Raw genomic sequence first — 26,858 nt, forward strand, 5'->3', positions numbered from 1 at the left:
CTAGTTTGACAGTGTGGTCTGAGTTTGGTGTGCTGAGCTGGACGGACTCACTGAGAATGACCTGTCAATCACAAGGTAGCCACGCCCTAAAGCATACCCTGCTTTATGCTCTATTTTACTGTAAATGGGACCATCATTTACTAAATGAACATTATCCAGTTTATCCCTATGGGTACACATATCCCCATTTGAGAAACACTGACCTCGAGTGTAGACATCATTTTCCTTTTTGTTTGTATATCTATATCGTACTGTTGTGTAGTTGCTTTTTGTTTTTGATATATTGTTAGTTAATGCTTTGTTTTTGTGTTCTTGGTGGGGGAGGAGGGGCATTGTTTGTCCTTGTCATTTGTACTGAAAACTTAAATAAATAAATAGCAATTACAAAAAAAACAACCAAAAATATCTACACCTAACCACAGTCTACAGTATGTGTATAACTGACAGAAGCCCACAGCATAATGCGAGCAGTTAATTTCTTACAGTCAGTTTCCATTCAAATAAGAACAATTGAATAGATATAAATAATTTAATTTGTTCTAAACCTAAGAGAACATTGTGTGTTTGCAGTAATATCAGTATAGAGAGCATTATAGAAATGTTGTTTTGCAGCATTGAGCTGTTTTGGTTAAAGAGCAGGATTCAGTTATTTTTGACTCAGCGGTCAGAGCTTGTGGTGCATTGAGGGTTCAATCAATGAAGATTATACTATTTGCTGAGCTGTGGTTGTGTCATAATGAGGTTGAAAGTGCATGTACATTCAGTGCATTCAGAAAGTGCATTCAGAATTGTAAGTGTGTGTGTGTGTGTGTGTGAGAGAGAGTGTGTGTGTGGGAGGGGTGGTGCTGTACTAGAGGGCCAGGACAGGGGCAGAGAGGGCTTTTTCTCTCAAAGCACACTGTAATTCTCTGTCTTTTCTTCGAGCACAGTCAGGATGAGAACAGCACTGTTCATTGTTTATCTCCTTTCTGCGCTGACAGAGATAGCACAGGCAACACCAGGTAAGAACACAATTTATTTTACCTCATATTAGGGCAAGACATTCTGATGCACCAGCTACTGCATATGACAGATGTGTATGGTCATTGTACAGTTTTCTAATAACTCTGCAGCCCCAGGGATGTCAAGAACGATCAAACAAATATAAGTTTCATAAGACCAAGCATATTGACATTTGACTAAAAGAAACCTTGTTCATACGGTCAGCTATATAACAATCACAGCCTTGTTGTAGCTTGACCTGTGTTTGTTTAGGGAATTTTGTAAGGGTTTCATAAAACAATAAGTGGATTATGGAATTTTCCAAACCCACCAAGTAATCCCTGTATTACGTTGTTCTTACAATTGCTTACATGCATGTCTCAGTGCTAAATTCTTTTTTTGTAAACCAGTGGTGGAAGAAATATCCAATTTAATACAACTGGCAATGCCACACTGTAAAAATACTCTTGTTGCAAGTAAAAGTCCTGCATGAAATGTAGTTTGTCAAGGTGGAGCTAGTAAGATGATGAAGATGTGTGTTTAACATTTAGGAGGATCTCTTGTCAGAAATGGTATATAATATTAATGTATGTTATGTTTTCATTAGTGTATAATCGTCTGAATATAAGAATCTTTGTGTTTTCATTACCTTAGAATGAGGTAATATTTTATCTACAGAGGGAGCGGGTTGCCGTCCGTCGAGTCCGCCATGTTTAAGTAGCCCAGAATGGACAAACCAAATGCTGGTTGTGGCTGCTCAGGCTTTTTCACACATTTCGTGGCCACCCCAGTTTCTCTTTCACAGTTGGAGTGGGATAGTGAAGCAAGTGATTTGCAATCTGCAACAACACCGCAACAGGCTCCTACACACTACACTAATAACTCCAGCTGTCAATAAATGTAGTCAAATAGAATAGAGCATAAGGTGGGATACTTAAATAGAGGTACCTAAAATGTGTGCTTAAGTACAATACTTACAGTAATTGTACTCTGTTACTTTCCACCACAGCTTGACACTCCTCATACAATTCTCTTTAACAACATGCAGCTCTACACATTCTACACTCATTCTACCAGAACTCTGGTGAACCGTTTTACCCAACAAACTCTGTCAACACAATAAAAAACCACTAACAACAACAGGTAGCATAACAGAGGTGGATCTAGAGGCTTAGCATGGGGTGGCAGCTGCCTGGCCACCCTAGTTTAGTTTTAAATGTAAAACTTTTATTTAGACCAACAATTAAGACTCAGTGATAGGCTAGCATTCACTGATAAAAGACATATATTTGGATGTGTTTTGATCTGGAAATAAAATAATTTATAGATTTCTAATGCAGCCTTTAAATATTTCCATTGAATGCTTTACACAACAATATAATGTTTTTGAATTCAAACATCTTCATTTGGAAGCTTTTCCAAGCAAATACTGATATATGTGATTGGTTGGGATTAAATCAGCAGATATTACTGCCACCCCCTAAAGTCTCCATGCCAAGAATGGTCATGTAGGGCCGAAGACCTACCAACTTTTGAACATTAAACATGCAAAAGTAATAATAATTATCATTGGTAGCTGCTTTCTAATAATCTAAAAAAATAGAATTATAGTCTATGGTAACCATACTCTGTGACCACCACCGATGACAAAGCAATAAATTCTGCTATCTAAAAATGTATTGGCTAATTGTGTCATGTGATGTAAATAAAACTTCCCATTAAAAATTGGTGGCCTGGCTGCCTTTCTCTGTGATACTGCAGTGCCGAAGGCCCCGACCAATTTGAAATGCATTCCACATTCCAAAAAAAGTGTTCTAATCTATTCTGTATTTGGACACAAGTTTTTATCTGTATGGCACATTATGTCCTCTCTAGAAATTCTGGCCTTCAGTGGTTGGTCTTTTATTTTGTTTTTTTGTTGATGTAGCCAAATGTAGCAAATAGCTGTCTTTGTGCTGGGTTTTGAACTTAAATATAACATATATATATATATATATATATATATATAAAACTTAAAATGAAACAAAAACGTGTCCGACGGAGTTCAGCTGGTGGTTGGCTTTGAATGATGGTATGGAGACTGCAATATCAATTTCAAAGCATGCATTTAATGAGAATTTACATAACATAAGATAATCCCATTGCTACAGTAGGAACCCCTCCCACTACATACTAACTGTATGCAGTATTCATGTTTTTTCTCCATTTAGTGTACAAGAAATGATGACTTTGTAAGGTCTTTATCAACTGAACTTCACAAATAGGCCACAAATTGTATTTTTAATATGTATACTAACTGTTTTAAAGGACCAGTATGTAGAATTTAGTAGCATCTAGTGGTAAAGTTGCAGACTGCAACCAACTGCATACCACTCCCTTTCCAAGCATTAAGGAGAAACTACAGGGCCGTGAAAAACTAGACTAAAACTAGAGTCAGTGTTTGGTTTGTCAACATGGCAGACTCAGTAGATAAAAACGGCTCATTCTAATTCTGTAATGAATACACAAGCATTCTTATTTTCAGTTGATTATACACTAATGAAACCATATCTATGAATGTTATATTCCATATAGATCCTCCTAAATGTTACACACTGGACCTTTAAAGGTGGGGTCAGTCATTATGGAAAAATATACTTGACTGTTGAGTCTTATCAAATACAGACACTTTGGCAAACCAAAGCATTACACTATACAAGTTGCAATATGGACTGGGACTGGCTTATATGCTATTTGTGATGTCACAAATCTTGCTGGTAGGCCCCGCCCCTTACAATCACATTTTCAATGAGCACAGAGAAACTTTCCACTTTCAACAGATGAATGTGAAAACATCCTTCTGGAGTCAAACTCTGCACAGACAGCCTTCAAACAGCACACTGTAGGAACAAGAAGAAACACTGATTTCTGACTGGAGGGGAACTTTAGGCATACTTTATTTTGTAACATTTGTAGCATGAACATACTCAAACAGCTCCAGACTTTATAATGACATCACATATATCACTGCAAAAACAGCCCTTCTAGAAAAATAAATATTCTTAAATATAATAAACATTTTCTTGTATTGAGCAAAAAAATCTGCTAAAGGTGTAAGACGGTTTTGCTTGGCTAGAATTCTCAAAATTAGCATGTAAATGTAGGCACTGAAAGACTAATAGTAATGGGCCTTAAAACTAGAAAAATGCCAAAACTGTGAGCCAGTTGTGCTTATTACAAGCAATGAAAACGAATTTTTTTAAGATAGACTTTATTGAAATAAATATTTTGGTCACTTTATTGAGTTGAATTTAAGAATTTGTACCGTAGTCTAATAATTAGCAAAGTAAAATCTTACAATAAGACACAATTTCTTCCAACAGCATAATAAAAAAATGACGGCACCAGAAACATTCTTATTTTTAGCATTTTTTATGAAAACAATGAAAAACTAAACAGCTGCTTCATCTCCAACCCTAGGACGGGAATACTTTCTCTTAAGGGCAATAATCTGTTCCTCTGCTGGGATATTAGGCAACCATTGTTGTTACTAGTTTCATTTGAGCTCAAAATTAGCTGTAATATCTTATTAATTATCTTATTATTAGGAATATGTTCTGAAAACAATGATACTTTTTTAATGCAAAAGATGAATTTTTTTACTCTTTTAAGATTCCTTTTTTGCAGTGCACATGTTTTGGTTCCAAGGTCCAAATGCACGGGAACTCCACAAACACAACATGTAATAACAATGGAGATACATATCAGAGGAAAATAAATAGGAGCGAATATTGCACACATCCATAGCATAATGATCACATCAATATCACACATCTGTCAGAGCTCTCAGGCAGCCTTCCATTACAGCCCTTTAACTGTGCAAACAACAATTTGCAAACAATAAACATGTCTGAATCCACATCTTCAAGTTATGTTATTGTTGAACAGCAGTAAAGGGCATTTTTCAAGTCAATACTATATATACAACAATAATATAACCATGACATTAATAAAAGCAGACATAATGTGTGCTGTGATGGTTTATTTATCACATGTTATAGCAGATATAGCATGCGTTGGAAAATCTACATTATTTGTAACCTCACAAAAACAATGGTATGGCCTTTAATGGTATTATTCTGGCAGCTGGGGTGCTACTGTAATACTATAAAATAACAGAACAAATACTTATTTTATTGTTGTCACTAATTTTAGAAATGTATTAACAGTATAACTTGAATTTAAGAGTTCAATCGATATTCAAATGTTATTTTACATTAGACATGTAAATTCACAGGCTTTGTTTGTAAATACATTTATAATTTGACATATTTAACTAAATCTGAAAAAAAATCTGTAAAATAAACTGGGATAACCTTATAAAAACACAGCCTTTTTTACAGTGCACTTGTATCTTCAGCAGGGAGCATCGACCTTGTGGTTTCTCTGAAAAATGGCCAAATCCGAGGGGGATATGTGGTGGTTAAAGGCACAGAGCGGAGGGCGAAGGAATACCTGGGAATTCCCTTTGCCCGCCCCCCTGTAGGGCCCCTCCGCTTTGCTGCTCCCCAGGACACAGGGCCTTGGGAGGGGGAGAGGGATGGCACACACCAGCCCCCCATGTAAGACTGAATGACCTCTGAATTCCCAAAGATCACACAACATGACAAGATTTGAGTTTTTTTCCCTTTGGATGACACACACTTCTTCTCTCTCTATCTCAGGTGTATCCAGGATCCAGAAATAGTTGTAAATGTTTCTAGGACCATGTCAATGCAGTACACCCCACCAGAGCTTTCAGAGGACTGTCTGTATCTGAATGTGTACGCTCCAGCTGAGGCAACACAAGGGGACAAACTGCCGGTGGGTTAAAGAGACAGCGTGGAGGATGTGCATGAGTGGACAAAATAACAGAATGCCCTCACAGTGTTGTTGTACTGGACTGGATTCTAATATAAGGTGTTATTTTGTCTACCCCCTGTCTTTACGCTGAGTTTAGAGCTGTTCATTGTGTAATGTTAAATGTTTTAGCTGCTCATTAACTTTGTTCAAACAGAGCTTGTTTGAATTTACCATTCAAGTGTCTTCATGGTAACACAAAGCCAGTGGATGGTATTGGTATCAGCTCAGTGAGCTTGTTACAGTAGCTTGTGTGATGTGATGCTGCCTCTGTTTATTGCTCAGATGAACATATACTGACTGTCTGTTTATCTATATCTATATTGTATTGTTCTTCTTGAGATTTTGTGTGAAGAGAGGTGGGGAGGTCAGCAGGTTCCTGTGTTATGTTGTGTGTCAGGTGATGGTGTGGATCCATGGAGGAGGTCTGGCGATGGGCGCAGCTTCTCAGTATGATGGGGCTCCATTAGCTGCTTATGAAAACATAGTGATGGTTGTTATCCAGTATCGCCTTGGCATTCTAGGATTCCTGAGGTAAGTAACTGTGTTGCTCCTCACTGTTCTGTCACAGGTTTCAAATAAAGAAATAAACTGTATCACAGTGGCCGTTTTTCCAGACGTTTCTTGGTGAAATGACTCTCTAAGAATCCAAACCAAGTGTCTTGGCTTTTCCTGTCCCAAAGCACTGGAAACGAACAAGCTCAGGGCAACTGGGGATTCTTGGATCAGCTGGCAGCTCTAAGATGGGTGCAGGAAAATATTGAGGCCTTCGGCGGCGATCCACAAACTGTCACAGTAGCTGGAGAATCTGCAGGGGGCATCAGTGCATCCATACTGGTAAAAAAAAAAAAAGAATTACAGGAAGAAAGAAAACATTCAAGTGCATCTTTTATTGGTTATGTATCACGTCCATTTGTCAAGTCATTGCTTATGTATCTTTCCTTATGAGCAGACTCTGTCTCCACAAGCCAAAGGATTGTTTCAGAGGGCAATTTTTCAAAGTGGAGTAGCCACACTCGGGACCTACACTACAAGCCATCCTTTGAGTTACGCCAAGGTACTGTAATATGTAAACTGAGTAAGAATTGATTTAGAAACAACAGAACACACACAGCAACATTAGCGTTTGTGTCCATCTAATGGATTTAAGTCCAATATTGACTCTCCTCCAATACTCACTTCTCCTCTTGGTTTAATATCATTAAAATATCTAGCTTTGAGGCGCCCGGTTAGCTCACTGGGTAGGCCCACGTACCGAGGCTGAATCCTTGCTGTAGTGGTCCAGGGTTCAAATCCGACCTGTAGCCCTTTGCTGCGTGTCATCCCCTCTCTGTCTATCTTCAGCTGTAACTATCAAATAAAGGCAATAAAAGAAAATCTGGCTTTTTAGTTGCTAAATTCACTTCAGTTAATTTCTAGTTCACTGGCTAATTGAATTTGATTGTCTGATGTTTGGCACAGGTAGTTTTCTTTTACCGAAAACAGCTGCTGGAAAAGTGGTTGATGAGAGTGGAGTTCTATGAAGGAAACTGCTGAGTTGGGTGATACATTACACATTATAGTGTAATATAAACACTTTCATTTGTGCTGCAATGCCATGCACTGTGTACATTTGTCATGTCTCAACAGACTTTAATATAGATTTCTCTAAAGAATTTATGTGCCAATAAACAACCCTGACATATTTAGCTTGCCAGAGTCAGATGGTTGTAAAAACCTAAATGACATGAGAACTGAGCATGCAGCCATTGACAGTCGCGCTTCTTGCACACTTCCTCATCAAATTTATGAGAAAATGGCAGAGCAGAAACATAGTGTGGCGCTACATTTCAACTGTCAATAAAAATACAGTAAGATTTCCGTAAAATTAGTTTTTACACTAAGTTTTACACTCATTAGAAAAAACATTTTATTTAATTGACCCTTCCCGCCCATTTTTGCTCTGTGCTCCAATAACAGTTGAGCAAACCTTGGTCCGAACATCGGTCAACTTTCTCCTTTCCTGTGCTTAGATTTGCTATGTGCTAGGTTAAGACAACCACATTTTGAAGATAGATAAAAGCGACATAGTCACATCTTAAGTTAGCTAATGCTGGCTAATTAGCTTGTTAATCTACATTAATTCTTTTTTTAAAACAAAAAAAATACTTGCCCTCAAGTGTAATGATCTTTTCTTTCCAAAAATTCCCATTATTTTGAAAAATGACACACCCATTTAAGAAATTCTCAGTATTGTTAAAATTGCAACACAAGGCAAAAACCTTTTTATATTTTATATTTTTATACAACTTTCATGTGTTACAGATTAAAATTAGTAATGATTTTCTATTGTACATTTACTCTTCCTTATACCTAGATTGTAGCCAACCTTACTGGATGTGACAGCAGTAGCACAGAGGAACTGGTCCAATGTATGAGGAGGAAAAGTAAAGACGAGCTGGTTGATGCGACTAAAAGGGTAAATGATTGTGAAGATATACAAGCAGGTGTTATAGATGTAGTTGGCTTTAATTTAATTGTGTGTTTTCTTTTATGTTGCATATCCTAGATTAGGGGTCTAGCTCTTTAACCCCTCTCCAGTGGCTCCATGTGGCTTTGACAGAAATGTATATGGAAATGTATAATTGTTATTTTTTTACCTTTTAATTTTAATTTGATCATTGTTGTAAGCCTAAAGTAATTCTTAAATTCTCCAATTATAAAAAAAGAAGAAAAAGAAGAAAAGAGTAGCCTATACCCAGAATAAAATAAATGTTTTTTCATTTTGTTAACTAAAATATGTGTTGAAAAAAGGCATGTATGGTGTCATGGCTGAAAAGTCTGACAGCTGAGCTTGAAGATTTCTGTAATTCAGACAACAAATCTAAAGTTATATTCAACTTAATTTGGTAAAGAAAGCTGCTGTATCAGAAATTCAAGTGTCATGCCTGACTTTAACCACAAGATGGCAGCCTGTAAACACTCATTAAAAGTTGGGTTTCCCTTCCCTTCATCAAGTTGGCCATAATGGCACTGTTATGTAAATCCTGTCTTGTGTTTAGATGAGAATCTACCTGGGAGCCGTGGTGGACGGCGTGTTTCTGACTGACACAGCAGAAGAGCTTCTCAAAAGGAAAGAAGTGCTGAAGGTTCCAGTGATGATGGGAATAACCAACCATGAGTTTGGATGGATCCTGCCTCAGGTCACACAGTGTTCAGATACAATGCACTTTACCCAGCCGTTATTTCTGCCAGTGTCACTCAATCTTCAGTGGTGGTTTTCTCGTTCTAATGCTGAGGCCAATATTGTCTCATGTTGATCACAGAGCTTTGCCCCTCCTGGCTGGGAGAACGGTATGAACAGAGAGTCTGTGCTGGCAGTGATGAACATGTTCAATCCAACAGGGGTGAGCTCTGTTATGATAATTATATATATATATAGATATATATACACTTCTTTATTGAGTTTAAACAAAGAACACAACACACAATACCAACACCCATCCAAGACAATACAAAATAATAATAAAAAATAAAAGTGAAAATTAAAGAGAGAGAGAGAAAAAGAATAACAGAATTAAACCTAAATATACATTCACAAAGTATTATAATTAATCATATGAAATTAAGTAACGCATAGTTTACAGTCCACTATATGTACCTGAGTTTTAGGGTAACCAGTCATCAGAAGCAATATCATAAATGGGCTTATGTGACGGGTCTTCCACATCCCTTTAGAAGTACGTTTTTCAGGTCTGCAGGTCTAGAAATCTAGAAAAGAAGACCAAATCTTCAGGAATAGCTCATCTTCTCCTTTTGAGACAGCCTGTAATCTTTCATGGGGGAGAGTGTTAAAAATCCCTCTGTACCAAAGGGTAACATTTGACAGGGGGTCTTTGATTCAATGGTGCAATATGCACTTTCAAGCAATTAAAATTAGTTTCTCATAGAGTTTGAGGTGTGATGCAGATGTAAGAGATGTAACCCCCTATAGGGAAGGCCCAAAGGAAAACAGATGGATTGGTTCTGATTGAAGCTGGAGAGCTGTTTTTATATATATTCATTTATTATGACAATTCTGAGTTTAATCTGACTGTTTAAAGCTGCAGTAGGTATTTTTTTTATAAAAAAACGTTTTGTCATATTCACTGAAGCTTTCACTGTATCCTGACAGTAGTACATGAGACAGATAATCTGTGAAACAATCAGGTTCCTCTTGCTCCTCCTAGTGCTCCTAAACTAAACAAAAATTTCCATATTTACACAAAAGCTTCAGTTTATGCAAAATGCACCTCATAAAATAAAAGTTTGACTTCCACATTGCATAATAATTTATTACGCAATGTGGGGAATGTATTGCATATTGGGTTCAGGCAATGTTGCAGATTGTTACCAAATGTTATAACATAATGAAGTGAGCATTTATTACAGTTATTACATAATGTGTTGTTACACTTCCCTGTTTCAGGCCTCCTCTGTCAACAGACTCATCGCAGATGAATACCTTAAAGACGCTAAAACACCAGAGGAGATCAGAGACGGATTCACTGAGGTCGTGGGAGACCTGCTGATGACGTTGCCTGTGGTCAAGGTGGCCGGGTACCACTCAGGTCAGAGGGGGGCAAAGCAGAGAAAGAGCATCTCGACAGCACAGTGAATAAGTGATTGTGTCACATTTAAAGGCCTGAGTATCCCGTCAATGTCGGTGCATTTTGCTGGTACAGATTATAGATTACTGGATGCTCCTTTAATCTCATTTCAGCCTGGTATGGGGAACGCTGTGCCTCATAGAGTTCATGCATCGATCATTACCCACAAGGATAAGCTACTTGCTCTTGATCTTTGAACTTCATCTCAGCCCAAGCATACACCTCTCCTCCTTTCTCTCCCTGCTGAATTTAGATGCGGGTGTTCCAGTTTACATGTATGAGTTTGTACACCGTGCTGAGATACACAGACACACCAGGCCCAGCTTTGTGAAAGCAGATCATGCAGATGATGTCGGATTCATGTTTGGTGGATGCTTCTGGAATGGACACATAAAAATCATAGGTAGGTTGTGTGTAATGTGCTACCCTGAATATACATTTTTAGATTAAATGGGCTCTTCTGCTCTGGTATTTTCTCATTAAAAATGTGTGAGGGCCTAGTAGGTAGGGATTGAATATAAAGCAAGTTCTGGACTTTTTGGAATGGGTGGGAGCAGGGGTGGCAGCTGCCATCCTAAAAAATGCCTGGCCAGCCCAGTTTGGTGTCAAATGCTGTCAAATTTAGATTAATTAAAAAGAAACAACGTGTTGAAAAGCGGAAATTAATTGAATGAGCTGTTAAGGCCACATTTTAGACTCTGGTAAAGTTCTATTCAGTACTTTACTAATGTGCCACAATAATGTTTTTGAGGTCAAATAGCTTAATTTGCTGTCACTTCAGCTCACGGCTAATTGGTATCCGTATTAGATTTTGTGATTAAACTCCTCCTGTCCCATCTTCAGGCAACATTACCAAGGAGGATGAAAGACTTTGTAGGACCATGATGGCATACTGGGCCAACTTTGCCCGTGCTGGGTGAGTATGCATTTGGAACAACAGTGTCATTAAAGCTGCACTAACCAATATTTTTATACTGACAATAGAGAAAAATAGACCAAAGGAGTGTGAAAGGGGTCTCTTACACAGACAAACCCACAGAGAATTATCACCTGAGTGCAGTTCCCGTTACCTCTATGGAGCTTTTAACATCTTTCAGTTCATTGTTTCGGTTTTATGTACTGCGCTATCTGCATTGTTTTGCTGAGCTATAATCATTAGCATTCCAACTGAATGTTGCTCTGTGTCGGCTGGATGTGTTCACCATAGCACATTTAAAAGATGATTTGTCAGTCTTGTGTTTACAACTTGAAAAAATTAATATAGGGGTCAGCAGTTTGAACATACACATGAAAACTTCCTTCTGCGGGTATCACTTTCCTAACCCCCCCCCCCCCACCCTACCTGTTGAACAGCAGTGAAACCTCTTACCTCATATCTCGAGTAGCAGCGCTTGCCCCTCCCTCATTACCACTGCTTAAGTGCCCTTGAGCAAGGCCCTTAACCCCAACTGCTCAGTGGTCAGCAGATCACAGGACAGTTACAGAGTGTATGTTCCAAAGGTTAAAACAGAAAATAATTTCGAGTTGCATCTGCATTTGTGGAACAGCCCTCATACGAACGCCCTCATTCTGAAGAGACCTGTGACAAAAAACCTGCCTACCCCAGCTTTAGGTCTTAGAGATTCTGCTTAGTTGAAAGTTGATACTTACTTTGTACCTGTTGCAAGGTTAGGCAAACCTGAAAATGCTATACTGTGATACAGCAAAGCAAGATGGCCATATTTAGCAGAATCTGCAGATATTTATAAATACAGTTAAGCCAAACTGGGATGCTGCAGCAGCAAATATTCACTGGATAGAGTCAAATAGAAGAGGAACTGAATAGTGGATGAGTACACAGGATGTTTGTAATTAGCATTCTATTCATATTACAGGCAATAAGGCAGTTGCTTTGGAACAGTGGTTCCCAAACTCTGGGTCAAGACCCCCACTAGGGGTTGCCAAAGTTTCACAGGGGTTTGCAAAGGCCTTCTTGATTTTTGAAATGTCTAGGATGTAGGATGTAAATCCTATATTTTAGAATAACACGCATTCACATGAAGATAAACAAATAATATTGTTATTTTAAAAGTTTAGATTATTATTTAAGATAACATTCTGCATTAGAACTACATTAGAACAATGGCAATCAGGGAGAAGAAAACAGAATCTGTCAAAATAAAACACATACATCCTACAAATATCCGAAATATAATATTAGAATATATAACATAATATGATATAATACACTGCTCAAAATGTATCCAAATCTCTTGTATTACACAACCATCCTGCAGTTATTGTGTTCACTATTTGGGTTCATTGCACAGTTTATCAGTTCTTCTGTATGTGTTGAATACAATAGGAAATATCCATAAAATATGCCACTTCACCACTAGTCATAAATGATAGAAAAGTGGGGCCTTAAGGAAAAATGTCTAAAGTAAAGGCTGACCATATGAAATCAGTAGCAAACATATAAGTCTGATTGTCTTTGCTGCATAGACCGCCCTAACATCTGTCGCTGACATGTTTGAATATCTCCTCAGCTCTCCCAATGGTCCTAGTGTGGTCAGTTGGCCTCAGTATGACAGGCAGAAGCAGGAGTACATGGAGCTGGGCCTGACGCAGACGGTGAGACAGAAACTGAAGGAGGACAGGGTCCATTTTGCTACTGTCACCCTCCCTCAGAAGCTGCAGCAGTTAGCAGCAACAGCAGCCAAACCTGGAAACTGATCTCTGCATTTTCATCATCATCATTTCATTTGTACTGGTCCCAAGTTTGTATGCCTCCTCACCAAAATGTATAAGTATAACCTTAACCTCCTAACAGTTAAATTTCCCCCTTTTTTGAAAATCAACTTTTTGTTTACCAATTAAGGCATGATAAATATGTTGACTTTTGAGTAGTCGCATGTGTGACAGTTTCCACAGCAGATCTTGTGTTTCCTCCTCTAAATCTGTGGGGGTTTTCTATAGAATATGTAGTCATTAGTCATTAATGGGTTCATTACTGCCCTTTTCTTCTGTTTTAGAATGGATTTAGAGTGCTTCTTTAACCAAGTCTTTTAATTCCATATAAGTGTCTTTTTTCTACATGTATTTTGCATAGCTTTAATTAAAGGAAATACTTTCATTGCAAAGAAGGGAAATGTGTCTCTTGTTAAAACACACTGATAGCATAGTTTGTGTATGCAAACGGAAATCATAGGTGAGTGAATGAAAGTTTATTTTCCATAAATTTGGGAACTAATTTGTTTTCCCATAGCTATATACATATACATTTCACACGCCAAGCAACATATTCAAATGATAAGCAAACTGCCTTGTTAACATTCACCTCGCAGAGATATAGTAATGCATCATCACGGGCTAAGGAATGACGTCATTCTGAGCAGTATCTGGGCTTACCCCACATCAAGGTAGTGTAGACGAGTGCTAAGCACATTTCCGACCATAGCACTTAAAATAAAACATTTATTCTACAAAAGAGAACCTTTGAGTACACTGACGCTATAGTATGTAATTATAAAAATGATTTAATAACAAACCTAATATCAGTTTACCCTCAGTTTTGTTTATGGAATGAAATATTCATACTTTTTAGATTAAATATTTATTTATTTTATGACAAACATTAAATTAATGCGAATAGCTGTTTGAGTGGAGATAATTGATTAAAAACCCAATTTTACGCTTCCACAAAATACATTTTTCCTTAAACTGTTGTTGCTCGAGGTCCAAATGTAGTCATCGTGCTTTTATTGTGTAGGAAACATCCGGTAATATTCACGCTGACTTGACGGGGCACCACGGCTGCTCGGCCGCGCTTCATTGGCTGTGCCGCTCGTCGACGTCATTGGGTTCCCCCCCTCGTCGTGCTAACCTCTGTTTGCGCCTGCGTTCTTCTTCTACCTCGAGACCTCCGTCTCGAGCAAAAACCTACGACGCACAAACAGCAGTAAGGAGGAGCAGCCCCTCTCTACTGCCAGCACGGGACGTTTCATGTACGTAAAGTTGTTACTTCTGTTGTTGTCTCATAAAATATACAATTTTACATTCGAGACTTATTATTGTATTTACGACTTGTGAGCGCCATGTTTGCATATATTTCAGTTTAATTGAATGGTCCTGGGGTCAAAGAGGAGGGTTATTTTCATCTTCTCGTAATATCTTGGCCTTTATCGTTGAATTACAGTTGTTCTGATGTGTGTTTGGCTTGACTCGCACATACGCCCTCGGACTGATGTGGGCTATCCCCGTTTACCTGAAAGGACCAGCGGCTAACGTTACAGGAAACGTCAGCCTTTTGCTGTGTTTATTCAGCGCTGCTTCCTATCTGTCAAGTGCGCCCAGTCCAGCAACTTGAACTCACTGGTCAGCATTTGTGTTAAATAATAAGCTGTGGTCTGCACTATGGGAGTCCAAGTATGTTTCATTCATATGTTTTAAACTTCATATCTTAATTAATTCACAGCGGATTCTGGTTGTCCTGTATGGAGACAGCGCAGACCAAACCTCGTTCAGTAAGGTTGCAATATAAGGTGACCTTGATTATTGACTAAGATTAATACCAAGTGAAATATGACACAAAGCTTTTTCTCAACTCTATCGAGATAAATCTATTTTCGGCACATGTATCATCCACCAAGCGCATTGTATTTGTAAGACATTTCAACTTTTGTAATTCGTCCTCAAGTAAGTTCAACACGCTTCTTCTAACAAAGTCGGCCCTTTTACATGATCGGTTGTAGCGAGTTGTCTCAAAGAATAATGATATTTTAGAACATATGTGCTGCTTTATAGTACTATCACGAATGCCGCATTGGAAAATAGCTGCTCTTGATTTGCAGTGGCTACCATGTCGTGGTTAATCAGGTAAACACGCTCGCTGACAAGCAGTGAATTTTAAAATTGATAGATTTGTTAATGGAGTCTGGCGTATCGTTCTATCCATTTATGATAGAGTTGCAGGCACACAAGCAGATGGCAGATAATACATAGCCCTAAATAAAGCAGTACATAATGAGTATATAATAGCTACAGACAGTGAACACGGCACACACAAGAGGCAGAGCTGTATTAAATTAAAAAAAACATGTAGCCAGTTTACACAGTCATTTCTAAATTCATCACAGATTCCCATACTACACTTTCAAAACTGTATTCACTCTACTTATCTTGTTCCATTACATCAACCTAGGGATCTTTAATAACCATTGCCAGTGAAGGAAATGCCAACCTGACACAATATTATGGGGCTCCGGGTCTTTGGGTTGACAGATAAAGACTGTGCTCAGTGTTATCTGGAAGGGCACATGGGGGAGAACTTCCTCCTAGGTTTTACAGCATCCATCGCTCATCCCTCCCTGGCTCTGCAGTGTTTTTTTAGTTGTGCATGTTTGTGGCTATCAATGACGTGGGCTTATCTGTTTTTTGTCTTCCACTCATGTCTCGAAAGCTGGAGAAAAAGCGTGAAATATTTCTTAGCTTCTAAATGAGCATGAATTGCGCAGGCAGGCTTTTTGCCTCTACTTGTGTTCCACTGTGTTACATGTGAGATTGTGATGTGACCTGAAGGGTGGATGAAACGAGAGATTTGACATGCTGCGTCAAGAGGTAGTCATGGTATTAGTATTGAACAGATTGCCCACGTTCTCTTTGACCTCTCGTTGTTATGCTGTTAGTGAGTATGAGTGTCTTTCAGTGGGAAGTGCCTTAAAGCCAAACCCTGATAGTTTAAGTTTTGCACTCTTAAGGCCTTTACATACTGCAGGCGTTTTTTTGGGACTGTTGTCTGTATGTCATGAGTACTTTGACACAGAGCGCATCATCATTTTTTTCCACAATGCAATGCACAATGCAGATAAAGGCATCAACCAATCACATCCCTGATTTATAGTGCCATTGTGGGTATCACCTTGTTTTTCTGTCTCGCAGTAAATCCAAAATTGCCGGTCCTTGAAAACGATGTGGTGTTGCTGTATTGTATCACCAGAGTGTTGCCTGTACAGAGCCAGATTATATCAGTTCAAGTGCAGTCCCCTCCTGTCTCCGGTACATCTGGCCGGTCCTCTGAAATTTACATTCGTGTTGCCACTTCTGCTTGTCACTCATGCCTGTAGTGAGCAGTTATAGCAGTAAGTGCTGTCCCCTCCACTGTGTACCTGGCCAACTGAGAACCAAAATGTCAGCAACTTCGTATTGTAAGTCATCTGTAGTAGAATGCAGTAGATGTCACACTGTTTGGCTTTAAAGCTGTATTTTAACAATGTGACTTTATTATTGCTGTCGAGCTGTTGCCAGACAGCATAGCAGTAGTTCCTACTTGTTGGTGATAGAAGGTGATACAAGTTATTACTGCTCCTGTTGACGCCTGTAATCAGCACAAACACTTCTTTGTGATATAGTTCAGACTTGTGCCAAAGCTCCTCTAGAAGAGGCTGTGGCCATATTCCTGCACTTAGAACACTATTTTCATAGCTCTGGCCATCTTTCTTTTCAGTCATGATAATATGATTAAAGCTGCAACAATTAGTTGATTAATTGATTAGTCAGCTATTGAATTAATCAATGGGTTGTGGACAAAACAAGACATTTGAGGACATCAGCTTGGGCTTTGGGAAACACTTGAATGAATAGAGTTGGAACAACAAATGAAGAGTTGGAACAATCTCCCTGAGAATACATTAATAATACTGTCATAGGATTATACTGCAGTAGGATTACACCAACCTTAAAGCCACCTACAAGGAAGAGAAGGAAGAAAATCACAGCTTTTTGAAGTGTCAAAAGTGGTGGGACAAGAAATGCACTCTGTGCTTATGCTTTGGTGACTTAGACGTCCCAGTAGACACAATAATGAGAATTCCGAGCAACTTGCCTTCTCAACTTACACGAGGAAGGCAAAGGATTGTGGGTCAGGGAAGTCCCCAGTTGGGCATTGGTTCCTACCTCAATCAGGCTGAACATTGTTCAGGAATGCCTGAGAGAGCACTTTGGGTAATGGACCAGTGGTCTGAGAAGGGGCCTTTGAAAGCACCTTGCCCACATGCTGAATTGATATTCTATAATACGGTATTTGACATGGAAGAAAAGCTGACTGATTGCTTTGCATTTGCCGCATATTGCTCATAAACCCAGGGTGACAGAGATAGATGAACTGTGAGACTGCGTGAGTGTTGAGGGTACCAGCCTCGCTCATATCTTGCTCAACCATGTTTTTGCGGATGAGTGTGCTGAATAACATTTCCTGGGGGTGGTGGGAGAGGCTCGGGGCCACGTTGCGTAACGCTTCCATGTGTGAATCATCAAGTGCACTGAAGATGAGAAGAGGGTGCAGGACGGGTCTTGTGATGCTGTTGTGCTGCACATCTGACAGCAACAAGCAAAGATCCTCTCCACTAAATCACTCAGGTCTTCCATCGTGAAAGAAGCACCTCCCTCTCTGCACGTTACCTCAGGGGGTGTGTAGGGGCAGGTTGTCATTTAGTGTTTGTTTGTGCATGTGTGTGTTGGAGGTGTAGGCTCCCCTTCAGGCTCATGAAAGCAGAAATACTGCAACCTTTGCAGTCTGAGTGAAGGAACACTGATTTACTGAGCACTCCAGTCATCACACTTCCAGTATCGCCAGTAAGACTGATGAACTGTGGGACATATGCTCTGTTTTCCTGCTAAGATGTCACTTTGCCTTTTCTGCATGAAAACATTTTTTTTTTATTTATTCAGGAAGATTTCTGCTCCCAGAGAAACAAAACAGTCCAGTCATGCAGAGCAGTCAATCAAACCCAAGTCATTATAGTTAACTTAAACTGAAATAACAATACAAATAAATAAAAAAGTACTTACAAAACTAACCAAAATAAAATAAAAACATAAAGGAAATTTCTTTAGTTTTAATCTCTGTCAGTTTGGTCAAATCTGTTAACACAGCAAGCATGAGGAGGCGTTGGTGCATGCATTTATTGAGACTGACTAACCCTAACTGGGAGTCAGTGTGTTTGTACTCTAATAGCTATTCTGACAAATAGCTCCATATTATAATAACAAAACTAAGACTAAAACTTTAAACAATTCAAACTAAACTGAAATGAGCAATCCCACTCTGGAAACTAACTTAACTAACAAAAAATACAAAACTATAATAATTCAAACACATGATGAATGAAAACATAATATACAAAAAATAAATAAATAAATGGACTGTGTGGGTGTGGTTTGATCAGATTTGTTTGACAGTGGCCAAACAACCCACCAGCTGTTATCAGATTGTTGCTCAACCCTAACTGGTGCACAGAGGTACCTGACATCACCCTTCAAATCAACACAAATACAGAGCTCTCTCATGTTAAATAACAAAAATGGCTTTAAAATATGTTTTATTTTATTATTTTATTTTTCAGAAGCTTTAAATGAATAGAAGCAGAAAAAGCAGTGCTGAGAAAACCTGGGTTGCGGTACAGCCAACCAGAGGTGGCAAAACAAACCTAAAGTTTAAAGTAACTACAGTAACAATCCTGTTTTGAAAATGTAAGACATATTATATTTGTGTGAAAAAGTAGGGAGTAAAAGTAAAAAGTTGTCTGAAAAACAATATGTACGGATACCTAAAAACACTACTTCCGTACTTCCTACCTGTGGAGCCAGTGACGTACAAGATTGTATTAAGAGCATAAAAATGAACATTGCAATGTTCAGTTGAAAATGAAATATTTCTGTTTAGAGTAAATAACAGTTGCCCTAATTGATCCTTGTTTGACACCTCAAACCACCTGAACTTGATTTGAAGCCATCAGCAACAATAGCAGAGTCACCAAAACCAATGAAAAGCTGCTTATTTGACAAAATATTAGTATCAAAAGCTTTGGACAGATCTACAGTGTCATCAACTACAGCAGCTGCAGTTTCAGCAGTGGCTGAAGGACATTACTCTCCTCCAGATGGCACATAATTGAGACCAGTAATTATAGGATTTTAAACCGACAGGATGGCTTAAATATAGGCCCATCCTAGTTATTTAGGTTCAGCTTGAGAGGCAATGAAATCATTTTCTTACATTTTGTTTTCTCCTCCTTTTTTGCTGACATTTTAACATGTTACATATAGGTGTGTGTGTGTGCTTGTGTGTATATGCGTGTGTTTATCTTTGCCCTCATGCTGTGTGTGTGTGTCTGTCTGTCTGAATGTGTCACCCTGGGTCTTGCTCACTAAATACTGCATTACATAACCACCTCATCTTCAGAGCTGCAGCCCAAACATACAGCAGGCCCAAGGGCTCCTAGCCTGCGAGTGTGTGTATGTGTGTTTAGGCTAACAGCGGTATAGCTGTGGATGTCCAATCACAAGACCAAACAGTGCCCTCTGATAGAGGAGCTAGTGGAGCAGATTAGCCCAAGGACAGAGTGCAGGATGTGTGTGTGTATGAAGGCTAGCCAGCTGTTGCTGTTTTCCTCCTCAGAGGGTGTGAGGACAGGGTGAAGAGTCCTGGGAAGTCCTGAGTGGGAGTCAGCAGTATAAAACTGCGCTGTGACTGGGTCATTTATTTGACATTCAACCAGTGTTGAGTACAGTGCTGTTTGAGTTACACAATAAATGTACAGAAGTGCAGCAGACAGTTTGTGATTGTGGGAAATTGTTTGAATGGATCAGATATGCAGTTTAAGATTTGAGTTTCCTGTCTTTGTGGTTTTCAATCAATGATTTCAACTTCCTGTTATTTGCATGATATGAATGCTGACGTGCGACTAAAAAGGAACAAGTTAGCTTCAAAAGTCACTTGATTTCATAAATACAAGCAAATGGAACAGCTAACATGTTTAAAGCCACTCTGGGCATGATTAGCTGAAATTCTGGGATGTGTCCTGTTCTCTTCTGCTTTTCTGTTTGTGAGCCTAAAACTGATATGCTGCAGTGTCCTAACCTAAAGTCTCTTACTACAACCTCAGGTCAAGGAAGCACAAGAGTATCCTATCAGGAAGTTTTTTTTCATGCCAGCCAGCAAAAACCTGCTCAGCTAACATTAGTTATAGCTGAATGGAAACCCTGATCAGCAGCTACAGGAAATAACCTTACTTGCCTTTTCACACCTAACCCATTAAAATAGAGTTTTTATGTGTGCTAAAGAGGTTGAAGAGTCAAATGGGTTGACAGGTTTGTTGCCTTTTAAAGCCTCATATGCTTGTGTCTTTTTGTTGATCCCACACTTGTTGCTTTATTAATCGCTCTTTTATGCTTTTTCACATTCACTTTTTTCTGCTGTTACTTCGAAAATTGTTGTACATCATCTATAATACCACTTCTGTACAACAGACATATTCCGGGCGAGAAAAGTAGCCTCGATGCAAACCTTTGAATCACTTCCCTACGCCCTTCCCTACTTAAAACCAACCTCCAACGATTAGTCGATTAATCAATCATTAAAATAATCACCAACTATTTTGATAGTGGATTAATCATTTTGAGTCCTTTTTTTAAGAAACAATGTCCACATTTTCTGATATCAGCTTTGCAAATATGAATATTCTCTGCTTTCTTTAGTCCTCTATGACCGTAAACTGAATATCTTTGGGTTGAGGACAAAACAACACATTTGAGGACGTCGCCTTAGGCTTTGGGAAACACATGTCAGAAAATACTGATAAATGTTGATCAATGTCTATAAAACCTCTGAAAACAGTGAAAAATGTTGACTAACATGAACACAACGTTACACTGCAATAATAGTGAAACAAAATCACAGTAGACCTTTTTCACAGCAGGCATATTTACTTAAAGGGTGTAAGTACTACCGTTACTTATTTTTGTGATTGCTTCCGTTCCATTTATAGTCCTTTTCCATACATCGGGTTGGCTGCAGCCGACAAGACACCTCCGTTTAGAGGCGGTTGGACTCGCTTTGGCCTGACTGTGCAAATGGTTCATCTCGAGCACTGCGCAGCACAACTAGGTGTGCTTAAACTGGCAATTGAAATGCAAATCAGTGCCACATGGTTTGACTCAACATGGCCAAAAGTCCCAATGGAAAAGTCCTATAAGTGTCCCAGTATGTCATTCCAGTGTGCACAATACAGGACCCAAGAAATGGCTTACCTAAATGGAATGCAGCCGTCATCAATAATGTTAATAGTAACACCTGCTTTCTCTACTGTGATGGCAAAGTGTTTTTAGTCGGATTATCAGGCTTTAGGGAAAGCACAGGAGTAACAGAGATCATTAATGATTGCTCTGTACCATTGAAGTATACAGCATGGACAACAGAAAGACCTTGAAACTGATGCACCTAAGAGGCTGCAGCCATTATTAATATCATTACCTGCACCTGTGATTATCTGTCTGTGACATGCCAAAATGTCTGCTGTGAAAAAGGCCTATAGAGTTGATTTTTATGATGATAAAAGCAAACATTTCCCTTCCTCTAAGTTACATCCTGGTAGGCACACGATGTAGTGAGAGAGGAGATAAAACACTCAGTAGGAAGGACAAATTAAACACACCTCAGATGGTGTCAGGGCCAAGCACTTCATTCTCAGCTAAGTGTCAAATAGAAATTGAGTGAAATCCAAACTGTCTGCTAAATAGCAGTTAGTAGCGCTGTATCCAGAGGAAACTGGACTCACCAGTGATAAACATTTTTCCTCCCTCCTCTTTGGCAGCAGCTTTATGTGGACCTTTTTCAAAGATTCAGGCTAAAGATTCAGTTGAAATTCTTATTTTTAGCCATGTTAGCCGTGTAGCATAAGGATTGCAATATCAGTCAGCTGATCAGGACCAGGCTGAAATATCTGGACAAATATTGGATCAACTGACATTCATATTTTTCTCAGGATACTATATACTATACTTTGGTTTATGACCAAAGCCTTATGACATGTTTATTGCCAATTAGCAAACGTTGTAAGCTTCATTTTACCAGATTCTTGCCAATACACAGCCCTAGTTAGCACATTAATTCACTAAACTAAGATAGTGCATTTTAAATATTATACCTGCTAAACATCAGCATGTTAGCATTGTCATTGTCAGCATGCTACCATGCTGACGTTAGCTCAAAGCACAGCCTTACAGAGGTGTAGTCTCTGTATTGTTTACCTCTCAGTGCCATTTTGTTATATTAGGTTACCCAGTACATTTAACTGGATGTAAAAGATGACCACAATGGTAATTTGTTTTTGACTTTGTTCACAGATGCATTGGGTTTGTGAATTCACTTGATGTCAGCACCCTCAGGGGTGGGAGGGTCTGCAAAATCCAAACCCAGCAGCTGAAACCTCCAACTGGCAACTATGTATGTGTCCACCCTCATGTTCCTGCAGAGCGCCGAATAGCTCACTCTGAAAGCACTGTTGCAGAGCTAAAAGGAAGGGACTTAATTCCAACATGGAGGGCGTAGCAGTGGACAACCTAATAGACTTTGACATGCCCTCAGAGGCCACAACTCTTAGTGTAGATGTAGGCCAGGAACAAGGCCATACAGACCTTTTCTCCCCAGAGCCGGCGTCTTCCATGGGAGTCCACCAGAAGCCCTTACTGCCAGAGCCCATGGTGCCAACTGAGCCCAGCTCACACCACCACCGCCATCACCACCAAGAGGAGGGAGACAATGACAGCGATGCTACAGAGTCGGCAGACAGCGAGAACGACATGGACCCGCCCTCTCATATGTGGGAGCTGAGGAGGTCGTCATCTTCATCCGCTCACAGTGGAGAGGACGCTGACGCTGAGACGGTGGAGAGGAGGCAGTTCATGAAGGCTTATGTGGAGAAGGTGTTTCATGGAAAGTAAGGGAATTTTTTTTTTTTTTTCTGTTTTGTAATGAACCAATATGTCATATGTTTGACCTGCTTTTTGAATATGAGGTCAAACGCCAGAAGAGAATTTACTAAGAAAAAACACAGAGGGTATATATGCTGTATGTCACTCTTACCCTTAGTTTGAGGGCTGGTTCGGAGCCAGTGCCCAATCTCGAACCATTTTTTGCGTTTTGACTGTGGCTAGGAAAACTGTTTCCAATATGGCACCAACTGGTCCAGAACCAAGATCCGCTTACAACAGGGGTTAGGGGTACCTTGTGACCAGCCAGTTATGTATTTACACATGATAAGCTACTAATTTCTCACATTAATGTTCTGAACATAACACCAATGTTACGTTTGTATAATGCGAGACATTTCTAGCATGCTTGCTTGGGTAATGTTAGTTGTTGTAGATGTTACAAATGTAACATCGCGCTAACTCTGGTTCAATGAAAATAATCAGTAATTTTCAAGGTCATATCATATTTGTTGATTGAATGCTACATGTCCAAAAGAACATATATGCATATTTGTAGTGAAATGTGCAGGTCATTTGCAGACACTCGTCTGTGAGTGATGTTGTGGCTGGATGGCAGCCACCATATAATGGATGCAGGGGAAGAGCTGAACGCTGAAGGTGCCCCATAGCTGCATCAGCTCATCTCAGAGAGTGCTTAATATTGTTTAAGATTGACCGGATGGGCCCCTCCAGCATCAATCATCTTGATGGTGGCTCCTCAGCACACAACAGTGCACTGCTGGGTATTTTATTTCTACTTTTCTCCTCATCTTACCCTCTTTACCCCAATATTTTTTATCAGTTGTTTTATTTATTAAATTGTTTGATGCAGTGATTTGTTTTGTCAGCCCTTTTTCTCGGCTGTGTGGTGCCGACAGTTTCCCCTGCTTTAGGCTGTGTTTTCACTTATATTCAGATCAACACTGTTCCATTTTTGTCACCCAGAATGTCTAGAAACATTCACCCGGTCAGAGATTCCTGTGACTCAGCAGCAGAGGCCCCTGGGGGACAACAGTGCGACATGAACTTTTGAGAAATCAAATGTGAGCAGGGTGAAACGTTAAAAGGGGGCTTCTAAATATCAGCAGGGTAGCTATGTTTATTGAACTCTTTCTGGTATATCTGCTGCAGGCTCAATCATTTCTGACCTTGCTGAATACCATGTCAGGTAATTTGCCATATGTTGGTCAGTGGTCCACAGACCAACATCTCTAGTCGACCTCATCTCTAATAATCCATCTTGCCTTGAATACATTTTTTGCCATGACAACTCCAAAGCTGACGAAATGACCTTCACCCTCTTTACCTTCTTTAGGACAGTCCAGTCATCTTTCATGACTGCTAGTAGATTCATATTGAGTAAGATGGCCAGATTAACATAATGTACTATACTAAGTAGGGGTGTGCATCTGTCCCTTCTAAGACAATCCGATACGTATCTAGATACATTTTAGGGACGATGCATTTTAATATGCTTACGATACTGTAAGCAAAGCGATATACAGTATGTAACAGTTGGGTGCGATACAATGTGATGCCCTATGATGCATCTGATACGGTTCTTAACATTTTAATAAAGACATTTACTTTCCATTCTAAATTAAAATAAGCCAATTTTATATAAGTGACATTGCTTACCTTCAGATACATATATTTTATAAAAAACCGGGAAACCCCAAACATTTTTTTTAAACAAAATGGAAGACAAATGTCTCATTTCAGAATTTCATGTCATTGTGTTCATTGCTTTTCCAACAAAAACAGACAAAGAAGCCTTTTTGCCGTGATTACCATAGACCTCGGTCCAGTTGTAGCTCAGTTGTGGCTGCAAAGTGTTAAGTATCCGTGTCTTGCGTGTTGTTGCTTGTGCTAGCTGTATTAGCATCCACAGGCTCCTCGTCACCTGCAAAGGTGTCACCATGCAGTCTCACCAGACTCGTCCCAACTTTCCGTAATCTGTGGTGTATGTAATCTCTGCACAGATTACATTTCAAAATGTGTAGTTAAATTGTAGTTGTGTTGTGAAGGATTACTTAATTACATTTTTGCTTACATCTTTGATATATGGTTTATAAAAAGCTCTATTAAGGGTCGCCCGCCCTCATAGCTCACCTGGTAGAGCTGGTGACCCTTCTACCAAGGCTGAGTCCTTACTGCAGCAGTTTGGCTCTGACCTGTGGCCCTTTGCTGCTTGTCATGTCCTTTATCTCTCCCCCCTTTCCTCTCTCTCTTCAGCTGTCACTATCGAAGTAGGAAATAAAAGCCCACAAAATATTTATTAAAAAGCTCTAGGCTTTATAGATCTTGTAGATAGGGGAATGGGCTAAATTTCACACACACATGCCTACACATTCTCTGATTGGTCGACATGGAAAAATTGAAAAAATAATCTCAGAAGACATTGGGTGCAATAAGATTTGACCTGTAAATTGTGGATAATTAAAATGAGTTTTATTTGCATTGAAAATGTTTGGAGATGTTGTGATACACTCATCCGTTACCATTTTTTACAAACTGGTATGACACTTGACTGTGGCTTTCCTGTCCAGGTTCTTTAGTTGATCACTCTGTAGAGAAAAAGTCCTTAAAGGAATAGCTCAACATGTGTGGAAATAAACATATTGGCTGGAGTTCAATGAGAAGATTGGTACTACTTTCAGGCTGTATGCTAAACGTGAAGCTACAATCAGTAGCCTGTTAGCATAGCTTTGCCTCGCTCTGCCCAATGCTGATACAATCTATCTTCTCCTCTAACTCTCTGCCAAACATTTCCAAAATGGTGAAGTATTCCCTTGATTACCTGTTAGCATTAGCTGTAAGCTTATGAAAACAAGGTGTGCTATTGCTGGGTTGTAATGCGTCACTAGCAATACAGAATATATTTAGTATATAGGGAAGCTGGGGCACAGGAGGTAGGGGCTCCTTTCACTACATGTCAAAGTGTCCTTGAGCAAGATACTGAACCCCAAAATGCTCCTGATGATGTGCATTGGTGTGTGTATGTGACGTGTAGTGTAAAGCTTTTTGAGTGGTCAGAAGACTTGAAAGGTGCTATATAATTGCTGTCCATTTTCCATTTATTTCAAATTTTGCCAATCTTTTTGTATTTTTGTTGACACACAAATCTTCCCCCGTAAACACGGCGTCGTTTCCAGAAATATATGTGTCCACACGGATTCACTGACAACGACCCAAAACGCTGTAGTACATATGCCAGGCCTGTATGTGGCGCTGTGACGCCGCCACACCAATACACTAAAACCAGAAGAGAAGCCATGGAGCATGCGCTGTTTACAAACAAGTAGTAGTAGTCCGCCATTGTTGTTGTTGTTATGACGCATCTAGCGGCGGCTGAGGCCAAAGGCTGGAGAGGCGGGGCTTATATGTCATCGTTTCGGAAAAAATCAGTTTTCGCCGCCCAGACGACTCCGGGCAATCCGGCGTTTTCGGATTTTCCCACTCTGGGACCCGTTTCCAAAAAAATACAAAAAAACACTATAAAACACTCCGAAAACGCCGTATCCGTCTGGACGCGAGGCCGATACGATAAAGTATTTATCCGGAATCGAGAAAAACTTATTG

General features: G+C 39.4%; 2 protein-coding genes and 1 long non-coding RNA gene across 4 annotated transcripts in view; all 3 read left to right on the forward strand.

The window, feature by feature from the left end:
• Positions 1–26,858, forward strand: part of LOC127353823 (uncharacterized) — a 140,681-nt gene that overhangs the window by 88,215 nt on the left and 25,608 nt on the right. The gene's annotated exons all lie outside the window — the stretch shown is intronic.
• Positions 833–13,612, forward strand: ces3 (carboxylesterase 3). The gene is made up of 13 exons (XM_051383223.1): positions 833–1,001; positions 5,381–5,582; positions 5,685–5,823; positions 6,260–6,393; positions 6,543–6,696; positions 6,812–6,916; positions 8,216–8,317; positions 8,901–9,041; positions 9,165–9,245; positions 10,307–10,448; positions 10,741–10,890; positions 11,331–11,403; positions 13,016–13,612. The coding sequence occupies exons 1-13, from the start codon at positions 935–937 to the stop codon at positions 13,200–13,202; spliced, it is 1,677 nt and encodes a 558-aa protein (XP_051239183.1). The 5' UTR covers positions 833–934; the 3' UTR covers positions 13,203–13,612.
• kiaa0513 (KIAA0513 ortholog) overlaps positions 14,142–26,858 on the forward strand; it is a 32,633-nt gene continuing 19,916 nt past the window's right edge. Inside the window, exons 1-2 of one of the 2 annotated variants that reach the window (XM_051383277.1) lie at positions 14,142–14,473; positions 22,650–23,242. In XM_051383277.1, coding sequence (XP_051239237.1) covers positions 22,842–23,242 — 401 coding nt within the window. In that variant the 5' untranslated portion in view covers positions 14,142–14,473; positions 22,650–22,841. The remainder of the gene's footprint in view (positions 14,474–22,649; positions 23,243–26,858) is intronic. The other variant, XM_051383278.1, reaches the window with a different exon arrangement.

Source organism: Dicentrarchus labrax, unplaced genomic scaffold (genome assembly GCF_905237075.1).
Source record: "Dicentrarchus labrax unplaced genomic scaffold, dlabrax2021, whole genome shotgun sequence".
Classification (NCBI taxonomy): domain Eukaryota; kingdom Metazoa; phylum Chordata; class Actinopteri; family Moronidae; genus Dicentrarchus; species Dicentrarchus labrax.

Excerpts from the sequence above, each read along its gene's own strand:
- ces3 (XM_051383223.1), top strand. The coding sequence starts at position 935 with ATGAGAACAGCACTGTTCATTGTTTATCTCCTTTCTGCGCTGACAGAG. Across the intron at positions 9,246-10,306 it reads ACATGTTCAATCCAACAGGG|GCCTCCTCTGTCAACAGACT; the intron begins GTGAGCTCTGTT and ends TCCCTGTTTCAG. Across the intron at positions 10,449-10,740 it reads GGTGGCCGGGTACCACTCAG|ATGCGGGTGTTCCAGTTTAC; the intron begins GTCAGAGGGGGG and ends TGCTGAATTTAG.